This window comes from Medicago sativa, chromosome 3, assembly GCF_051527215.1.
Source record: "Medicago sativa cultivar Bolivia chromosome 3, Bolivia_mono, whole genome shotgun sequence".
Classification (NCBI taxonomy): Eukaryota; Viridiplantae; Streptophyta; class Magnoliopsida; order Fabales; family Fabaceae; genus Medicago; species Medicago sativa.
Window position 1 is genome coordinate 101,950,796 of NC_140751.1, and position 19,345 is coordinate 101,970,140.

At 33.7% G+C, this 19,345-nt stretch overlaps 3 protein-coding genes across 8 annotated transcripts; 2 read left to right on the plus strand and 1 right to left on the minus strand.

The window, feature by feature from the left end:
- The first annotated feature begins 3,590 nt into the window (after positions 1 to 3,590).
- Positions 3,591 to 9,239, plus strand: LOC146943062 (uncharacterized). The gene is made up of 2 exons (XM_085757148.1): positions 3,591 to 3,835; positions 8,485 to 9,239. The coding sequence occupies exons 1-2, from the start codon at positions 3,717 to 3,719 to the stop codon at positions 8,690 to 8,692; spliced, it is 327 nt and encodes a 108-aa protein (XP_085613274.1). The 5' UTR covers positions 3,591 to 3,716; the 3' UTR covers positions 8,693 to 9,239.
- A 72-nt stretch (positions 9,240 to 9,311) lies between these two features.
- On the minus strand, positions 9,312 to 19,326 carry LOC146943063 (lysine histidine transporter-like 8). The gene is made up of 5 exons (XM_085757147.1): positions 17,476 to 19,326; positions 17,134 to 17,267; positions 10,452 to 10,882; positions 10,233 to 10,364; positions 9,312 to 9,934 (listed from the first exon to the last, which is right to left on the minus strand). The coding sequence occupies exons 1-5, from the start codon at positions 17,823 to 17,825 to the stop codon at positions 9,449 to 9,451; spliced, it is 1,533 nt and encodes a 510-aa protein (XP_085613273.1). The 5' UTR covers positions 17,826 to 19,326; the 3' UTR covers positions 9,312 to 9,448.
- LOC146943064 (DNA mismatch repair protein MLH1-like) lies at positions 12,591 to 15,468 on the plus strand. Of its 6 annotated transcripts, none has more exons than XM_085757142.1 (5): positions 12,591 to 12,891; positions 13,249 to 13,605; positions 14,440 to 14,574; positions 14,704 to 14,914; positions 15,162 to 15,468. In XM_085757142.1, exons 3-5 carry the CDS (start codon positions 14,461 to 14,463, stop codon positions 15,215 to 15,217), a joined length of 381 nt encoding a protein of 126 aa, XP_085613268.1. In that variant the 5' UTR covers positions 12,591 to 12,891; positions 13,249 to 13,605; positions 14,440 to 14,460; the 3' UTR covers positions 15,218 to 15,468. The 6 variants fall into 6 exon arrangements, 4 of the variants coding, with proteins under 4 accessions (XP_085613268.1, XP_085613269.1, XP_085613271.1 ...); XM_085757143.1 differs by having other exon boundaries at positions 12,597 to 12,756; XR_015032951.1 differs by having other exon boundaries at positions 12,629 to 12,891; positions 14,704 to 15,056.
- Positions 19,327 to 19,345: the final 19 nt, after the last annotated feature.

A 19,345-nucleotide genomic window follows, 5' to 3' on the forward strand; every position in this document is an offset into this window, starting at 1 on the left:
GCTATGGAAACAACAAAAATTTGAAGCTTGGACGCTCCTGAAGGCAACTTGCTACTGAAGAGAAAAAGCGCTCCTGAAGTCAAGCTGCTCCTGAAGAAATAGCGCTCCTGAAGTAAGCTGCTCCTGAAGAATAGTGCTTCTGAAGACAAGAGGTCCAGAAGCCACATCATCAGAAGCTGCGTCATCAGAAGCTGCAGAAGTCATATCATCAGAAGCTGCATCATCAGAAGCTGCCTCATCAGAAGCCATTTCACCAGAAGCTGAATATCAACTGGATTTGCAAAGAATCAAGAATTGAAGAATTATCAATGCAAAAGCTGTCTATTGGATTCGAAAACACAAACAAAGGATTAGTGGAGTTTGCAACGGTCATTTCAAAGGTGTTTGAAGGCGTGTGTTTGCAATTTGGACGAAAGCGTTGACATTGTACTTTGTACGAATTGTACAACCACGTTCTCCACTACTCTGTTTTGTGTCCGCGCTACAGGACAAGAAAACAGCTCCAGAATACGGTTTCGCCTGCATAGATGTTCCTTTGGATAAGGAATGGATTTCAAATTTGTTCTTCATAGGACAACAGCCAAATCAGGCAAAAGATTATTGGTGAAAGATCAAGCTTCAACAACGACTCTTTGGTGTGCTGGCAATTTCACAACGTCTCTCTCACACCTCTATATAAAGGAGTGAAGACCTAGAGAATTGGTAATGCAAGAACGCTGAACGAAAGACTCACAAGATTTTCACAAGTACCAAACCTCTGCTGAAATTGTTCTGCATTCACTTAGAATTTCTGTGTCTCAAAGTCATATCTTAGAAATTCTTAAGTCCATTGAGTCTGTGTCTGATTTGTATTGTGAGCACCTCTGATTGTATATCAAGTGTTCAACCTTAAACAATTTTCTGTGTAATTTTGTTTAGTTAGGAAGTCTCTTGCAGTTGTGCTTGAGCAGGAAGTCTCTTGATTGTGTTCTTGAGCAAAGGAAGTCTCTTGCTTGTGTGCTTGAGCATTGGAAGTCTCTTGCTTGTGTGCTTGAGCATTTGTAATCAGATATTACTCATAGTGAAATCTCCTTGGAAGTGCAAGGGGGACTGGACTACTTCCGGATTGTGGAAGGAACCAGTATAATTGCTTTGTGTCGTTCTTCTTCTCTCTCTCTCTGTTTTATTCCGCTGCATTTAGATTCTGATTATCACTTCAGAAGCTGTCTCGCTTAGCTTCTGATCAGTGTGTTCAGTTTTTAGGAGAAACGAAGAATTTTTCTAAAACACAATTCAACCCCCCTTCTTGTGTTTTTCTCACCTTCAGATAATTCATGGATGGTTAGAGAGACAGACAAGTGGCTAAGTCGTTTTAATTTAGCGACGAAAACTCTTAGTGCTAGGAGAAAGATTCAATCCCCTCGTGAAAAGTAATCGAATGTAGTAAATTTTACCTCTTAATTCTCCAAAACCTTGTGATTTTGGGGTGATGAGATGTAGAACCAACAAGTAACTTGATTAGGCGATTTTTGGGTTTTATTTTTGTATCACAGTCATTCCAACAAATAGGGTCAATCTTCACTCTGTTGCAGTCAAATAGGAGGTAAAGCTTACTACCTTCGTTACATTTCGTTTATGCTAATTTATTTTCTTTATCATTGTAACATCAGAGAGTTATCTCCATAACCATCTTGGAGATATCAACCGGACATATTGTTTAGGGTTAAAAAAGGGATTTTAGAGGACATAAGAGATGTTGATGGAGTCTAAAAAAAATTATCCAGTATTTTTCGACACGTGGGATTTGAAAAATAAACCTGGGTCCAAATTGTAATACCAAAAACAAACAGGGGTGAGTCCTAAATCATTTTTTGTATTTTCTTTTGAGGAGACCAATTATCTCTTGTTTATTTTATACACTTATGTGGATGATTTTTTTTTAATAAATAATAATATTATAATAAAAATGACGAATTGTTCAAGATGGTTCAAGTTTAAATCTTAACGATAACAATCATGAGACGTGTTAGAAACACTCTGTTTCTAATATCACTCCAACACTCACTCTTTACTTCACGGCTGAACTCTGAATTATGAGACTCTCTTTTCCTATAAACAAAAAGGTTAAAAAAAGAAAACAATCTATATCTCTAAATAGGTGTTGAATTCATATTATTTAATAAAATTTTCCATAAAAATTCAAAATATTATAAGAATCACTCCAAAAAAAATTCAAAATTTTTTAACAAAACATTAATTTAATATAAATTTTTATATTTTTTACGGTTAAAAATTCATATTTAATTTGTGTTTTGTTAAAAAATTCTAATTTTTTTTAGGAATTTTTTTTAGAATATTTTACATATTTCTGCACAATTTCATTAAAAAATACAAAAATTAAATAAAAATAAGGACCAGAAGTAGTGATTGAAAATTTTACAGAGACTAAAAGTTGAAGGAAAATTTTAGAGGGACTAAAACGAAAATTTGACATATTTATAGAGAACAAAAACATATTTAACCCAAAATAAATATACTAATTAAACTCTGGCAAATTATAGTTTGGACCACCAAATACATTGCTCTAACTTACACCACCTCAATATAAGCCATTAATATATTATAAATTTATTCTAACGGTTTGGATCTTATGATGAAAAAGCTGTTACAAGGTGTTGTTTTAGTGGTGTAAGTTGGGGCATTCTATTTGGTGGTGTAAACTAAATGACACCTTAAACTCTTTTTGAAGAAACTAATTAAACTCTTTTGAAATTATATGATGATTTTTAAAAACTACGGGGTTGAGGAAATTTTACCATATACCCCTACGCATATACTTTCACCCCTACAAATTTTTGAAAATTCCAATTTTATCCTTTTAGTCACTTAACCTTTTACACATTAATTTTTCACCCTTCTTTAAGCATTTCTCAAAGTATGAGTTCACCCCACATTTTATAATTTAAACAATTCTGATTTGTATTTGTTTTCTTCCAGTTTTCGAATTCAACAAATTGATGTAACACTCATGTTTGCGTTTCCGGTAACAGAAAATTCAATCGCAAAAGTTCAATCGGCAAAAAAAAATAGTAGAATCAATAGCAGCCCAAAGATTGGGATGTATGGAAGCAATCACCTGGAATTCTTTGCATTCATTTTCCGAAAATTATAATTTTCTATAATTGAGCGGTTCTAATTTTCCAAATCCGAGTAGTTGTAAACCTTTTCCGGGAAACTAAGTAACCCATAACGATGCAGAGGAACAAAATCTAGAAAGATCAGTGTCAAATCCCTAAATCCTCAATCAATGATTCACGGAACAAAATCAATCGATTATGATAAAAGGAAAACAAAATCGAAAGGTTTAACGGCATAAAGGATTTCCAGCAATGCATTTGTTTTGTTGAGAACTTGTGAAAGTGACCGCTGAGTTTTTTCTTATATAAAAGGGTAATTTAGGTAGTTTGGATTAAATGTTGGGGTCAAAGAATAAATGTAGGGGTGTGGGGTAAAACTTCCCGGGGTTAAAGATTGTTTGGGTCATTGAATATCACAAGTTTTTTTGGGCTTAATATGGAGCAAAACACATTGATCGAACGCTGATTGGTTGATCTTTCTAACTAACCACATTCGTTTCTAGGTTTGAAAAAGTCGCCATAGTCGTCGTTTTGATTTTAGAGAGAGAAAATCATCAAAGAGTTCGTGCTTATAGAGAGAGAGGACCCAGGAGCAATACCATGATAACGCGATCGAATCTTGCAGAACAGCTGCAAGATTATCAGATTCGATCCAAACATGACTGGGCCTCTGTCTCCTTCTTCTCTTCTACTTCTTCCAATATCACCAACACTTCCAAGTATGCCAATTCAAACTCTATTCATTTTAATTTTAATCACCCAATTATGAATATTTCTCTTGTTTATTATGCCAAATCAAAATCTAACCCATGTATATATTTCTCTTGTTTATTATGCCAAATCAAAATCTAACCTATGTATTTTATTTTTTTATTTCCATTTTTCATTAACCTATCTGAATCACAAATTTGACATGGACTGAATTTGATTTTGATTTTGATCGCAAAGTTTTATTCTTCCTCTGAAATAATTCTTATGATGGAAATTGTCGTTAATACAATTGTTATGTAGAAAGTATTTCATAGAATAAATTTGTAGGCAGCTTGGTTGTTTGGATTGGTATTTCAACATGGGTTTTGACTTTTGATTCATGTTATTTCATATTTATCTCCTTTTGTTAGAATGTTAGTCATAATCTTGGATGTGAAAATTGGCTTCAATTATAAGATTAATTGGTTACAAAAACAACAAAGTTTTTTAGCACAATTGTTTAGAATGTTTGAATGAGAGGTATTTGTTACAAACCAAAAGTTTCCTTGGTATCACTAAATATTTTTGTTTAAGGAGGGGCCTCTATAAAAATATCTCAGACTTCATACCCGTGACTCTTTTCTATTCAATTGACAACATGTGTATTTGTTAGTATTGTTTTATTAGGCCTCTGAATCATCTTATAATCATCAATTGATAATTTTTTTTTGGTTGAACTCATATGGGGTAAGGAGGGTGAAGGATTGTTAACTGCTCACCTTATTAAGCTTTTTCTTGTCGATGTTGGATGTTTTAACTGATTTCAGTTTTGTCAATTGAGTTATTTGTCGGTGACGGTACAATTGTAGAAACTTAGGGCAAATTACACTCACCTCCACGAGGTATTCTTAAATGACACTAACACTCCCTCTATTTGCATTATGATTTATGTGACAACAACTTTGACTCTATGGCTCAGGGAGAAAATAAAGAAACTCTCCAATATTCTCAAAGAAAGTTGTTATTATAGAATGCTTTTATGCTTGACTATCCCAAAACACTAGGTGGTGAGCCTTATTTATACTACTCTAGGAAGGCTCTCCATTACAAACTCGAAATATCTAGAAACAAAGAAAAGTCTATGGCTACTCTAGTACATAAGACTAGAAGGATCTAGAAAAGTTAAGACTTCCCTAGTGCTTATTTAGTAATGTCTAGTAACTTCCTTATTATTCCCTAGTATCCTAGAGACTTCTATATTATACTTTGGTGTTATAGAGACTTCCACATTATTCTTTATTATTCTAGAGACTTCCATATTATTCTTCATCATTCTCTATCATTCTCCCCGGGTTGGAAGAGACTCGTCCTCGAGTCAAGATTTTCTTGTTCATCCTCGAGTCAAGATTTCAGAATACTTCTGCTGCAGAGTCCAAAGTATTCCAAGCCCCAAGGACAAAATCAGTTCCAACATTTTCCCGAGGTGGCTTAGGAATTGGACGAAGAAGACATAACTTTGTTTTATCCTTGAATGGTTCCTTTGCGAGTGAAAGTCCAAGTAGATTGAATTCCGCTTTTCCATCATTGAGTGGTAGAAGTGCCAACTTGATTTTAATCACATCCTTCACGAAAGTGTAGGTTTTGGCGTAACCCTCGAATAATGCATGACGATCATATTGCCAAGGCCTCCCAAGATGAATGTGACAAGTATCCATTGGAATAACATCACACCATACATTTTCTTACATCACACCATACATTTTCTTTATAATTCTTGTCAATGAAAAATGAGATAATTGAGTGTTGAGATACTTTTACCTCATTATCCTTATCGAGCCATTGTAGACTACATGGATGCGGGTGCTCCTTTGTCGGCAACTTTAATTTTTCTACCATATAGTTTGATACAACATTTTCAACACTTCTGTTATCGACGATGACATTACAAACCATGTCTCTGGCGATTGTTGTTTGCAAGCTTCTTTCAACCTCCAAAGATTCACCATATTCACCAGGAAGATAGTCTTCGTCATATATTGGTTCTTCATTCTCATCTTTTTCAATCACTTCATGAATGTTAGCGGAACCGTATTCATCATCATCACTTCACAAATGTCAGCACCAACATATTCTTCATCGTAAATTGGTTCTCCCATCGACTCTCCTTCAAATGATTCATGAATTTCTTCTTTTTCTTCGTCAAAAATATTGTTTATCTCCCCATTGACGATGGTGAATACTATACGATTCACACAATCTAAGGCTATGTGTCCATACCCTTGACACATGAAACGTTTAGGTATATGGGCATTTCTCTCTTTGATTGTGTTACGTTGGGGTCTAAATGAGGAAATAGGTTGATGGATTAGGGGTTTTTGAGAATCGGTATGATTTTTGGTGGGGGAAAGAAGTTGGTATGAAGAGTTTTTAGGAAATTGTTTTTGAGTAAAATTGGCTTGATAATAATGAGGAGGTAAATTCTTACGGGTTAGTTTTTGACACATTTTCTCCCACGTCTTGATCTTGCTTTTTCCTTCACACTTGCTTTTCATTTTAAGATTTTCAAACCAAATTGAAGCATGTTTCTTCAGCTTGGCAGCAACAATCTTTACTTTTTTTCCCTTATGGAACCTCCTTATACTCAAATACATGTTCAACAGTTTGTAACCAATCCAGAAAATCATCTGGTTGTAGATTCCCTTCAAAATCTGGAATGTCTACTTTAATATCATTCATATGAAGTTGGCGTCGTTGTGAGCGACTGCTTCTAGATGATGAAGAGTCCCTACCGGAGACATCATCTTCGAATCTCCTTTGTTGTGCTTCCAAAAGGGCTTGTTGGGCATTGACGATCTCTTGTAGTTGCTGAATTTGTCGCCTCATTTCTTCCATCTCTTGCAAACTTCTTTCATTTTGTCTTCGAGGTGGCATTTTGACAATGGTTGTCGATGATTTTTTTTTTGGGTGAAGATCGTGGCGGTGCGTGGTTGTTTTGTCGATGGTGTTAGCTTCGCGAACAAATGGCCGCAAAGTGAAGTTTTGAGAAAGCAACTACTTGCTCTCACTTGAAAACTGACTTTCCGTTGATTTCTTCGCTCAAACTCAAACAAAATGGAGGTGTTAGTTTCGCGAACAAAATGGCCGCAAAGTGAAGTTTCACAAAGGCAACTCCTTGCTCACTTGAAAACTCACTTTCCGTTGATTTTTTCGCACAAACTAAACTCCGAGGTATCGTAACCAGCTCTTATGCCAAATCTGGCTCAGGGACAAAAGGTAAGGTAGAGAAAATAGAGAAACTCTCTAATATTCTCAAAGAAAGTTGTTATTATAGAATGCTTTTATGCTTGACTATCCCAAAACACTAGGTGGTGAGCCTTATTTATACTACTCTAGGAAGGCTCTCCATTACAAACTCGAAATATCTAGAAACAAAGAAAAGTCTATGGCTACTCTAGTACATAAGACTAGAAGGATCTAGAAAAGTTAAGACTTCCCTAGTGCTTATTTAGTAATGTCTAGTAGCTTCCTTATTATTCCCTAGTATTCTAGAGACTTCTATATTATACTTTGGTGTTATAGAGACTTCCACATTATTCTTTATTATTCTGGAGACTTCCATATTATTCTTCATCATTCTCTATCACTCTATTTCCTCTTCAATCTCTTCCCTCTCGAACATCAAAATCGTAACACTCCAAACCAATTCATTATCAGTTTGATTCCTTTTCCATAAATAACTACACTCAAATCCCTGGAATCTTTTCACATAATTCCCTATATGGATCTCTCCCAAACACCATGAATTCTCTCACAAACATTCCAGAGTTGATGAGTTTCAATAAGCTAATCGGACTCTACAAAAAACAATCTTTGTTGGCCATTGATTTGAAAGTTGTGTTCAATTTTCCTATATATCTCCCTTAACGTTGATATAATTTTGAAATTGCGTTTTTTTTCTTCTTCTTGCTTTTCCTGGAGTTTTGAGTTCCCTAGGTGTGGAATTTGGAAAGTGGAATAAATTCATTTTTTTTTGTTCGTTTTGCTGTTGAGGGTTTTGCAGAATTTTGGGTTGAGAAATATGAACTGTATCTCTTCACATTCGACAGAAAACTTTGATCGACAGAAAACTTTGATCAGGTGTAAACCAAATAAAGGACATAATTATCGGCCAGCAAATTATCACTTAATCAAAATAAAATTTCCACGAGTAAAGATTGCCCAGCAGTATGGATAAGAGAGAATGTGAGTGTGAGGATGAGTGAAATTGGAGGAGTTATTTCACAGAGACTAATAGTGTTAGATAGGAAGGGAGGTGTTTGTCTATTTAAATAACAAATAAGGGAGGTTAGTGTTTAGTTAAAAACTAGAGGGGGTGTTAGTGTCATTTAAGAATACCTCAAGGGAAGTGAGTGTAATTTACTTCTTGATAATGGTGTTTTCTTTGTTTAATGTGTTTATTTTTGCATAAAATAATGAAAAAGAAAGATGAAATGTGTTATTTGCTTGGATTGATTATTATTTTATGGTGTAGTTGTTTACGGCAATTGATTTCAGGCCTTGAGTTTCTTATAAAAACTTGTGGCGTGGAGTATTTCTTGATATCTTTTTATTAATGCTCTTTGGGTTGCATGATACGATGGATATTGATGTTTTTTATTTACTCTTTGTTGTGTTGCAGGGTGGATGTGGTGGTCTTTGTAATATGGGAACTTGTTATATTAGCTTTCTTGGTTTTTTCAGTTGTTTCTTTGTACTTTAAGCACATCCAGCTTGCTTTTATATTAGTCTGCATCACAGTGCTTTTGCTTTTATGCATGAAAATTACAAAGCAAGTAAGACTGGCAAGGAAGAAGAAACGAAGGATGCTTCTTCCATTGTCAATGTAAAGTGGTATCAACTATCAAAGTTTGATCTTGGGTCTATTTCCTTCTCTCTCACCGCCTTTTTTACTGGAATTGGATCGCGGCCATTCATGAGCATTTACATTGATCCAGCTTCTCATTCGTCATTGAAATCATGTAACTTCTGATTCTGCCTATCGCAAGTTGACTAGAGAATATAAAGGATGCTTTTACATCCAAACAAGCTTATCCGGTTGGAGGTGGTGTAACTTAGTTGTGCCAGGTTCTTGTCACATATATCTATATATTTTGCATTTCTTTTTTGTTTGTGTTGATGTATATGTAGTACAAGTACAACTGATGTAAGTTACTATGAAGTTTTTGACCCTTTACGAACTTATATGTGAAAGTTCGAATACTACCAGGCGAACTCTTGTGTAAAGACAGCATAGAAGCAAGTAGTTTTAGCTGTGATATTATGCAGAAGGTGCTTAATTTTTAGCACATTCCACATATTAACTTTGTTGTATTTCTACACATTTGACATGAAGTTGTCTTATGATTCATCAATGATATGGGAAATTAAACAATAGTTGTGGTGGCTATAAGTGAAACATTGTATCAATTTCGTCTCACGAGTCATATGTGCTGCTTTGCATTGTTGTTTGTAAAACCCTAGCAAATGCTGGCAAATCAATGTCTGCGGTACTGATTTTTGTTGTTGTTACAAGATGGTGAAAAATATAACTTACACTACAGGGTAGTGTAGTTATTGAGAATAGTATAATCTGAATCTTACTACTATGGATTGAAGAAGTGGATCTGAATGCCCAGTGCTACAATGCCCCAAATTGCTCCTGTTATAATCAGTACACTTAGAATCATCCCAACTGCTCCTAGCGACCAGTTTAGATACCAAGTTGTGCTATGCTTTTTTGGTTTCTTAATCAGTATCCACATGAAACAGGGATAAGCTAATGTTATTGGTAGAGCAACTCCTCCAATGAGGCCTGCCAAACTTGGCAAGAATGGTAACGCTACAGAAATGAAAAAGGTCAGGCAGCCGAAGAGACTTCTGAAGGCTATTCGAAGCCACCTTGGACAAGGTCTGTTCCATTTGCTGGTGTATCTGAATTCCAAATTGTCAAATATTGGCATTGCATAGATTTGGAAAGAGCTGAGGCTGTTGATGACAACCAGAAAACTAGTCAAAGCGATGATGAACTTTGATGTATCATGTTCATGGTACTTTTTCAAAGCACTTAACATTCCTCCATTGGAAGGCATCTGTCATCAAATAGAACCAAGGGTCACCTGTTAATGATGTTAATGAAGCTAATGTTTGAAATGAAGTAACTTTATCCGCCCCATGATTCTAAAAACTTGCACATAATTTTTAGAAGTACACATTGAGATGGGATAAAACTGCAATTTTGTCCAAAAATAAACATTCAAACGACACAAAAACTGTTTTCTTCTTCTTCTTCTTCTTCTTCAGATGTACACATCTGAAGAGACCTTGGTGGGTGGTGAAAGAAGTTACTCCCTAGTTGAAAAAGCACTCTATTAAGTACAATACACTTACTAGATTTCCATAGGCCCAATATCCTCCAATGGCTAGAGGAAACAAACAAGAGGCGATGACTAGATAAGCAAACATAACCCCTTTCCACATTGCTAAGCGTGATGGATTCTTAGAATCTGAACGTATGGTTCCCTTCAATAAAAACACAAATGCTTATAATTGTTAAAAGAAAAATCAAAATGTTTGACAATGAACATGGTCATATTTTTTTGTCGCTACCTGTATTTCCGGTACAAGATTGTGACCTCTAAAAGCAAAGGCAATGATGCCAAGTGAATTCCACACACTGAAAATCCTAGTAGCTTGTGATTGTCTCCTTGGTGGCTCATAGGACACATTATCAAGTCTACCTTGGTAAACAGACACAATCCATATAAGAGAACAATAACCTACGGCTGTGATAGCACCTATCAGAGAAACCCCTGCAATTGAATTAAGGTTTGGAAGCTGAGCAAGCAAAACGGCAGCCACAGTAAATACCAAGTACCACTCTATGGTTTTGAGTTGGTATAAGCTGCATGATGAGTCTTCACATACCATCTGAAATAATATCTTCATTGTGCCACCTCCAATCATAATCAGTGTCACACATGTTCCACCAGATAAATACTGGACGGGGAAGAGTACCAATATCTTTCCTAGCTTTTCTCCTGCAATTTCGTTTATCTTTTGTCTTGTCAATTGACTCAGATGATAAACACTGGTTGATCTTGATTAAGCCAATCATAAGGATAAATAAATGGCAAATTTTAAATTAAATTTTCTTCTATTTTTCTTTGTTCATGTTATCGAAGTTATATATGTGGACCAACCTTGCAAAACATGTATAAGTAAAATATACTATAAAATGGAAGTTCAGTAAAATATAATGGAATCAGACTTTACTAGTAAGGTAAATTGAAAAATAAACCTATTCAAAGTCAAAAACAAATGTTAGATTAGAGGGAGACAAATTTTAGTAAATACAACTCCTATTTTATTATTAAAAAAAAGTTCAGAGTCACATTTAATGCAAGTGATTAGACAGCATATTGTAACTTTTTTGAAATAAATCCACCTTAAAATATAAGTGATTGCAAATAAAAAGTTTCATTGATTGAATGTCATTATTCAACTTTAATTGTTGTCTCTGGTTAGGAACATATATATGCACGCATAGTGTAATGTTGACTTGTTTGTTTGAACTACATAAACACTGGTCTTTTTTCCAGAACACATACCCTTTTTACTTCAAAAGCTAACTTCTTTTTTAGCGAACCTCCAAAAACAAACTTAAGCTTATAAAACGTATAGACCCACCCACCCACCCACAAATAGATCGTGTCAGTATAATACTATGGATTATTAAATTTAAGATGCGAAAAATAGTACTTATTTAACAAGATTATACTATTTTTATGTGCGAATAAAACAACACTATACTACCGAAAATAACACATAGTCTTTGTTTTAAATATAACACGATAATCATTTTTAAGAAAAAAAGGAGATACATATATAATATGATAAATCAGTAATATAACTTTTTTGGGTACTCATTAGATTATTGAGTTCTTGAACACGAATTATCCAGTTTGGGTACACATTAGATTATTAAGTTCTTGGGTACACATTAGATTATTAAGTTCTTGAACGTGAATTATCCAGTTTGCAAGTGGTATATATTGTTTTATAATATAAATCAATCATTTCACCTCAAGGTGGAGTTTAACATGGGAAAGTTTAATCTTTTCCCACCATGGGTCAAATGGGTTTTTACCATTTGATCAAAAGAAGACCATAATATTATTGTGCTCTCTCAGCATTATATTTTTTTCACATCATCTTCCCCAACCATTCTCTCTCCTCTCTCTCACCCACCATTGCAGCAACTCAATCCACCACCAACCTCATTATCACAATAACACTTAGTCACTCACTTACCAATGGCTTCTAATTGAAAACCAAAAAATGAAGGTAAACATAATCATCATCGAACTCAAATATCAAGTCATAAAGCTTATAACAACACTACAAAAAATAAGCTTGATTGCGGAGGTTTTATTGGGGAGGTTTTTAAAAAACCCCGCAAATTGGCTTATAAAATGACGCGTGCACTTGATTATGTAACAAATACACCCTCCGGTCACTATTATAAGCAAAAATCTACTTTTTAAGTTCATTCAATAAATGATGTATGTAGTTCATTAAATAGTCCATATACATCATTTATTGAATGAACCTAAAAAATGAAATTTTGCTTATAATAGTGACCGGAGGGGTACTTATTATTCTACGGCGGTTCAAAAACCCCCACAAAATTGAAGTAATTTTTCCCATTTTTCCATTATCCCGCTTGTTTTTCCCTATGCGCTCTTTGTTTTCACAAAAATAAAAAAATAAAAAAGGTTATGGGTAAAGAAACTCATATTTCAGAAACAAAGAACCCATCTCACTCTCTCTCTCTCTCAACGTGAAAACCTCTGTCTCTCCAAACGCATGGTTCTAACAGTCTCACTCTCCGTCGCCGCGCCGCCACAAAATCGTATGTCAATCGATTTGTTTACATTCCAATTTGTGTTTCTTTACGATCTTTTTTTAGTTCCGAGAATAGCTCGCTCAGTCATCAATCTACTTTAGCTTACTCAATCATCCTTCTCACTCGAAATCCATCCAGAAAGTAAGTGAATAACAAAACTCATCTCTGTATATTGATTTGTTTACGGCTAGGTTGTGATTTGGGATTTTAGGGTTTCTGATTTGGGGTTTTAGAGTTCTAATTTGGAGTTTTTGATTCACGTGCTCCTTCAGGTTGTGATTTAGGATTTTTGGGTTTCTGATTTGGGGTCTCTGATTCATGCTTTCCTTCAAAATTGGGTTTTAGGGTTTCAGATTTGGGGTTTTTTTAGTTGGTTTTAGTGTTTATGATCTGGGTTTTTACTATATTTATTTATTTATTTGTTGCTACATTGTGATTTTGTGTTTTTGTGGTTTTTGTTACTGATCTTTTTTTGTGGTTTCTATTTCATGAATTCAGTCATGGATGCTGTAAATTTGAATGTATGACTCTATTGTTGGGAGTCTTGATTTGGAAATAAAAGAAATCAGAAGCATTGCTATCAAGCAGACTTTCATGCACATTAAGTCACTTTGATACTTGGTATAAGATATTGAGTTCCAACAAGTTACACTAGTCTAATGTCCTTATTGTTATACTGACAGAATAGTCTAATAGTCTAATGTGTGAGCGGCATACGACTTCGAAGTTGTCTGCGTTTAAGGATTTGCATAGGATTACGTCTATGGGGTTTAGAGGTGAAGCGCTTGCTAGTATGACTTATGTGGCGCATGTTACTGTTACTACTATTACTAAAGGCCAATTGCATGGTTACAGGTTAGGTTTCTTTCTCTCTTTCAATTCAATTTCTGTAGCATCGACACCTCTGATGAAATGTGTGTCCGGTGTCTGACATAGACACCGAGACATTTGATTAAGTTTGAATAATCTATTTTCTCAAATTATTACCCGTACGTACAAACGCCTATCATGATAAGCGATTATGTATAAGCTATTTCTATAGAAAAAGATAAAATAAATTTAAATTATTTTCTTATAAGTTGTTTTTATAATCTATCTTGAAGAACTTATGAAAATAAGCTGAAAACAGCTTATGAACAATGTCATAAGCTGTTTTCATATGTTCTCCCAAACAGTTTTGCAAAACTTATGTTAGTAGATAAACTCAAATAGGTCAATCCAAACTGGCCTAAACTAAAATTAGTGAAATGTCATAAGTTGATTTTAATTAATTGTCTAGTTAATGAAGACAAATTGAAGGTTATTATTAGGATGTTCTATTTCGATTATAGAAATGCTAGTACTCTTTTTGGAACTATGTTGTGATTAAATGTTTATGCTCTTCTAAATAAACAATTGAAATCGGAACATTAATTCAGTCTCTGAAATTGTAGATGACATGCAATTTGGTTCTTGAAATTAACAAATCTCAATATTACTAGTCTTTTTAGATTTGTCAATTTGGTTCCTGATAATGTGATTGTGAAATTTTTAATTTTGAGGATCATTTTGAAATTACGTTAATTTCAGAGACTAAATTGCTTGACTCTTACAATTTCAAGGACTAGATTAGTGATTCACTCAATTGGAATTGAATGTTTACATGTAACCGATTGAGATTCTTGTGCCTGCATGTGCATGTGCTGTCAGGTTGAGAATCTATTCTATAATATGGCTGCAAGGAAGAAGACGCTACAGAATTCCTCGGATGATTACTCAAAGATAGTAGACGTTGTCAGCCGGTTTGCAATACATCATACCAATGTCAGTTTCTCTTGCAGAAAGGTTGGTTTTTGTAACTTGAACAATAAAACTAAGCTTATTTACCACTACATTCTTATAGCGGTATGCGTTGTGAGTTATGTATGTTAATTAATTTCCACTGATCATTTGGGACTCTACTATTACTATTAGCACGGAGCTGTTAAAGCAGATGTTCATACAGTAGCCACATCTTCAAGGCTTGATGCCATCAGAACAGTTTATGGGGTCTCAGCTGCTCACAATCTGATTGAAATTGAAGCTTCAGACAATGATCCATCTTCTTCAATTTTTGAGATGCATGGTTATGTGTCTAATGCTAACTATCCTGCCAAGAAAATCACTATGGTGCTTTTCATCAATGGTATACATTATATTAGCTATGTAAACATAAACTATGATGCGTTTTGAAATGTTTAGAGGTGTTTATAGTTATTAGATGAAGTCTCTGCCAGTGTTTGTTTATTCTGTCAGATAATATGTTTTGCCACATAGAAACTCATAAGGTTCGTAATTGTGTTTGTTTACTGCTGTAATTTTGTTTTGTTTTTTACGAAGTTTCGTCAATGTATTTTAACTAATGAAGTGTTTTTTTTTTTTTTAAATTTCAGTCGAGCTTAATTCATCTTTGAACACAAGAGGATCGTGTGGTGGAGGCAACATCTGATGTTTTTAGAGTATATTTAAGATTATATGTTAGTTTTATGTTTTATATCAAACATCAAACCACAGTTGGTTAGATGTTCAAGTTGAACAAGAGTAATATTAGTTGTATATTTAAGTTGAACAAGAGTAATATTAGTTGTATGTTTAGTTCTGATGATATCCCTTTTAGAGGAAGACATATTTTATTCTATTATGTATTATGTGTTGTATTGTTACATTTGATATTTGATTATATATGATTTTTTTTAACTACATATATGCTATAATGGTTAGATATTTATTTTGGAATTTTGAGTGTAATGATATAATTTATTAGATATTTACCATTCCAATAAATTAGAAGAAAAAAGTAAAAAAAAATAAAGATCCACAAAAGTATAAAAATGCATAATTTATTTTTTAAAAAAATATTATTGTATTTGAGGAGGTTAATAACCCCCACAAAATGGTTGACATACTGCGGGGGTTTTTTGGAAGCAATACCAGCGGTTGGCCAAAACTCCCGCAAATAATTTGTGGGATTAGAATAAGCGGGGGTTTTGAAAACTGCCACAAAATATGTTGTGGAGGTTAAAAACCGCCGCAAAATAGTGAAAAAACCGCCGCAATTCATGCGCGTTTTTTGTAGTGCAACTACATTTCACTCAAAGATCCGAATCTATTATACAAGTGTTGTTCTAGATCTGACAAGCTGAAATGTTGTTTCCTCAACAGAAAAAAAAAGCAAGTTGATCGAAAATTGATTTTGCAAATTTCTTAAAACTAAATTAAATGGTGTTGTTAGTTAACGGCATGAAATTTTATGTCAATATCATGCCAAGATTTCAATGAATAAACATATTAATAAATCACAATTAATTTTTTTGAATCTTCAATATTTATTTGAATTTATATTCTGAGTTACCTTGATTTTTTATCTATCTTCAATTGATTTTCTGGGTTATGTTACTGTGAGAGGAGTGGAGTTGGTGGTAGTGGAATGATGGTGTGAGGATGTATATGGTAAAAACGTGAAGGAGGGATGATGGTTGGGAAAGAAGAAACTGTGAAAAAATATAGTGTTGAGGGAACATGATAATATTATGGTCTTCTTTTGATCAAATGGTAAAAACTCAATTGACCCATGGTGGGAAAGGATTAACCTTTCCCATGTTAAACTCCACCTCATTTCAAAGGTTAACATAATATTAACTTAATATCTAACAGGGTGCATGCAATATTTTAAACAACAGATATACTGTGTGTGTGGGTATATGCATTGGAACACACGAAATGCGAGTCGTTGTTATTTTTTTTAGAGAAAATTAAAATAAGTTACCTTTATTAGACATATAAAAAAAGCTGGCATTTATTAAATACAAGTATAAAATACTAGTAACACTCTCTAATATACACATCTCGATCCACTATCGTATATTAGTTGAAGTTTAATTGAATGTCCATATTATATACAAGAAGCATTAAGAACATGTCAAAATTATGTACATTAAAGACCAAAAACCAAACGAAAAGTTATGGAGTTGATAACATTCTATTTTATTTTTTATGGATTAAAACCAAAATTCACTATGTTTTTTGGGACAGAAAACTTATTTAATACTAAGATATATATTTAATGTGATATTGTGTATTTTAAAATGAATTTATCTGTTTTAAAATAAATCTAAATTTGTATATGTAAATTGTTCTTTTATATATGAAGTCACCTTCACTTGTTAAATTAAAAACTAAAAAGAGAGACTCTGCATGTGAAAATGTTCTTACATCTTACGTTTAGATTTCATTATAAGGTTTTTGTTTATTTTAAAACCTGTACAAAAAAAAAAAATTACAAATTTATACTTGTCCTGTTGCTGATTATTTTTTGTCTTCTATTTTTCAAATTTTAGGCATACGCAAAAAACTAACAGAACTTACCAAATGCTGCCATAGCAAGTTTGAGATATCTGCTATGACGTATCCCTGTGTCCGATTCGTGTAGCTGAATCAGTAACCACAAGGTGTATAATTGCCATGTGAAAGCCACACATAGACATAATATTCCCCAAGTCCTGCATCAATATTACCAACTTAATAACAAGTGTTTGTAATAAAAATTCAATTAATTACAAGGATTGATTTTGCTATCTAAAGAGTTTAACAGCGCAATTTGTTGTTTGTTGCGTGTAAATATAATTTTACGTATATATAGTTGCTAAATATGTGTAACCATGTCAGAGTGACATGCAGGTTATTTATTGAATTCAATAGTAGTCTCACCAGCCAAGAGTAGTGAAGGCCAAAGGAAGAACAAGTGCTTGAAATCCAATTCCGGAACAAAGCAAATGAAAAGCAGCATAGTAAGCGTTTCCTTTCCTACAAGCAGTGATTGGAAGCCAATCATCTTGTTGGTCAAACTTGGTGAAGTGACCAACTTCTTCAAGAATGTTTTCAATGACTTTCTTCAATGGAGTAGCTAAGGGAGTGTTCATAAAACGAGAATTATAAGGGCTTTTTGGAAAGCTTATTGAATTAGGAGAATGTATTTGATGATTAACTTCAACTTGAACTTGAGGAGTTGAGATTGCAAGAGAACTCTGTTTTTTCACTATTTCCGCCACTTCCTCCATAATGTTAATTTGCCAAAGTTTTGGCTTTGTGTCTCAATCTTCTTTTTTGAAGTTAAAATTCAGGAGTTGTAGTTTATGTTAGCACTTCGCATATTTGGTTATATATATAACATAAAGACGTGAGTGTGATCATATGACATGTGCCTTTCTATTCCATTAATTCATCTAATCTTAATTAATCATGTGGATTATATTATTCTTGGTTGTTGTTGCTTGTATAGTAATGTATCTTTGACCACACCCCACTTGGATTGGACTAGGCTGCTGTCTTTTAAGAGAAAAAAGTATAGTAAACCTAGTCACAAGCATAGTTACAACTTACTACTCCCTCCGTTTTTTATTTTTGGTGTTTTAATTTTTGGCACAAGCCTTAACAAGTCCTAAGGAGTAATTAAAGTATATAAATATTTGAAGTTGGACTAAAATGTTCTTATTTATGATTAAATTCACATGTTGGACTAAAATGTTCTTATTTATGATTAAATTCACATGTGATAAGACAAATGTCACAACTCCTTTAATAATTTTATGTTGTGTTTTTCAACAAAGGATAAACTTGGGAAAATATATTAAAGATATTAAAACATCAAATATTTTAGAATATGAAATTGCTTTATGCCGCAAGAGATTTCCTCCCGAGACTTTCACGAACTAATTACTCAACAATATATCACATAAAACACGAAAAATGCTTGTTTTCCCGAATTGGAACCTCGGGACAATTTCCCGAGCGCTTATTTCAGCAAAATCAGTCAATTTCTGCCTTAAATTACACCCATGCCCCCCCTTGTTTTGTGGCCATGAAGCAATTGTATTGGTTAATTCATCTATCGGGATGTGCTCGGGATAAAACCCCTCGGGAAAAATAGCATGGCTGCATAAAACACATATCCCCTGCCACCTTGTTTTCCGGGCCAGCTACACAAAATATCTCAAACTACATCAATTCACCCTTGTTTTCAGGGAAGAAGCACATTTCTTTAATGATATTCTGGGACAACTTCGGGAAAAATATCTGTCGTTGTGAATAGCATTACTCTTTAGAATATAGTCGAAGTTCTAAAACATCAAACGAAAATAAAAATGAAGGGAGTAAGTTTTATGATTTTTTTTCTTTTGAGAATTGGATGTGCATTACAATTGAGAGATTAAAACGAAAAGTTGAAATATTTATATAGATAAGAAACATATAAGAAGATAAAAAAAAACATGAGAAATTCTTTTTAACATTCACTTTTTTATTTGATGAAATCAATGAGGGTCTCACCGGTTTATGTAGGATCAAGTTTTAGAGTGTGAGACTCATACGAGTTTCATCCAACAAAAGAGTGAATCTTTTAGATAATCTTTGAAAAAGAGTGTCCATAACACTCCTCAAAACATATTTAACCCTAAAAAAGGAAAAAAGAGAATAAAAACTACTTGGACAATCACTCATTTCCAATTGTGGATGAGGGTGACCATTTTTTCTAGTAGAACGACAAAGGAAAAAAAATAGAAAAAAAAACTATAAATAGACT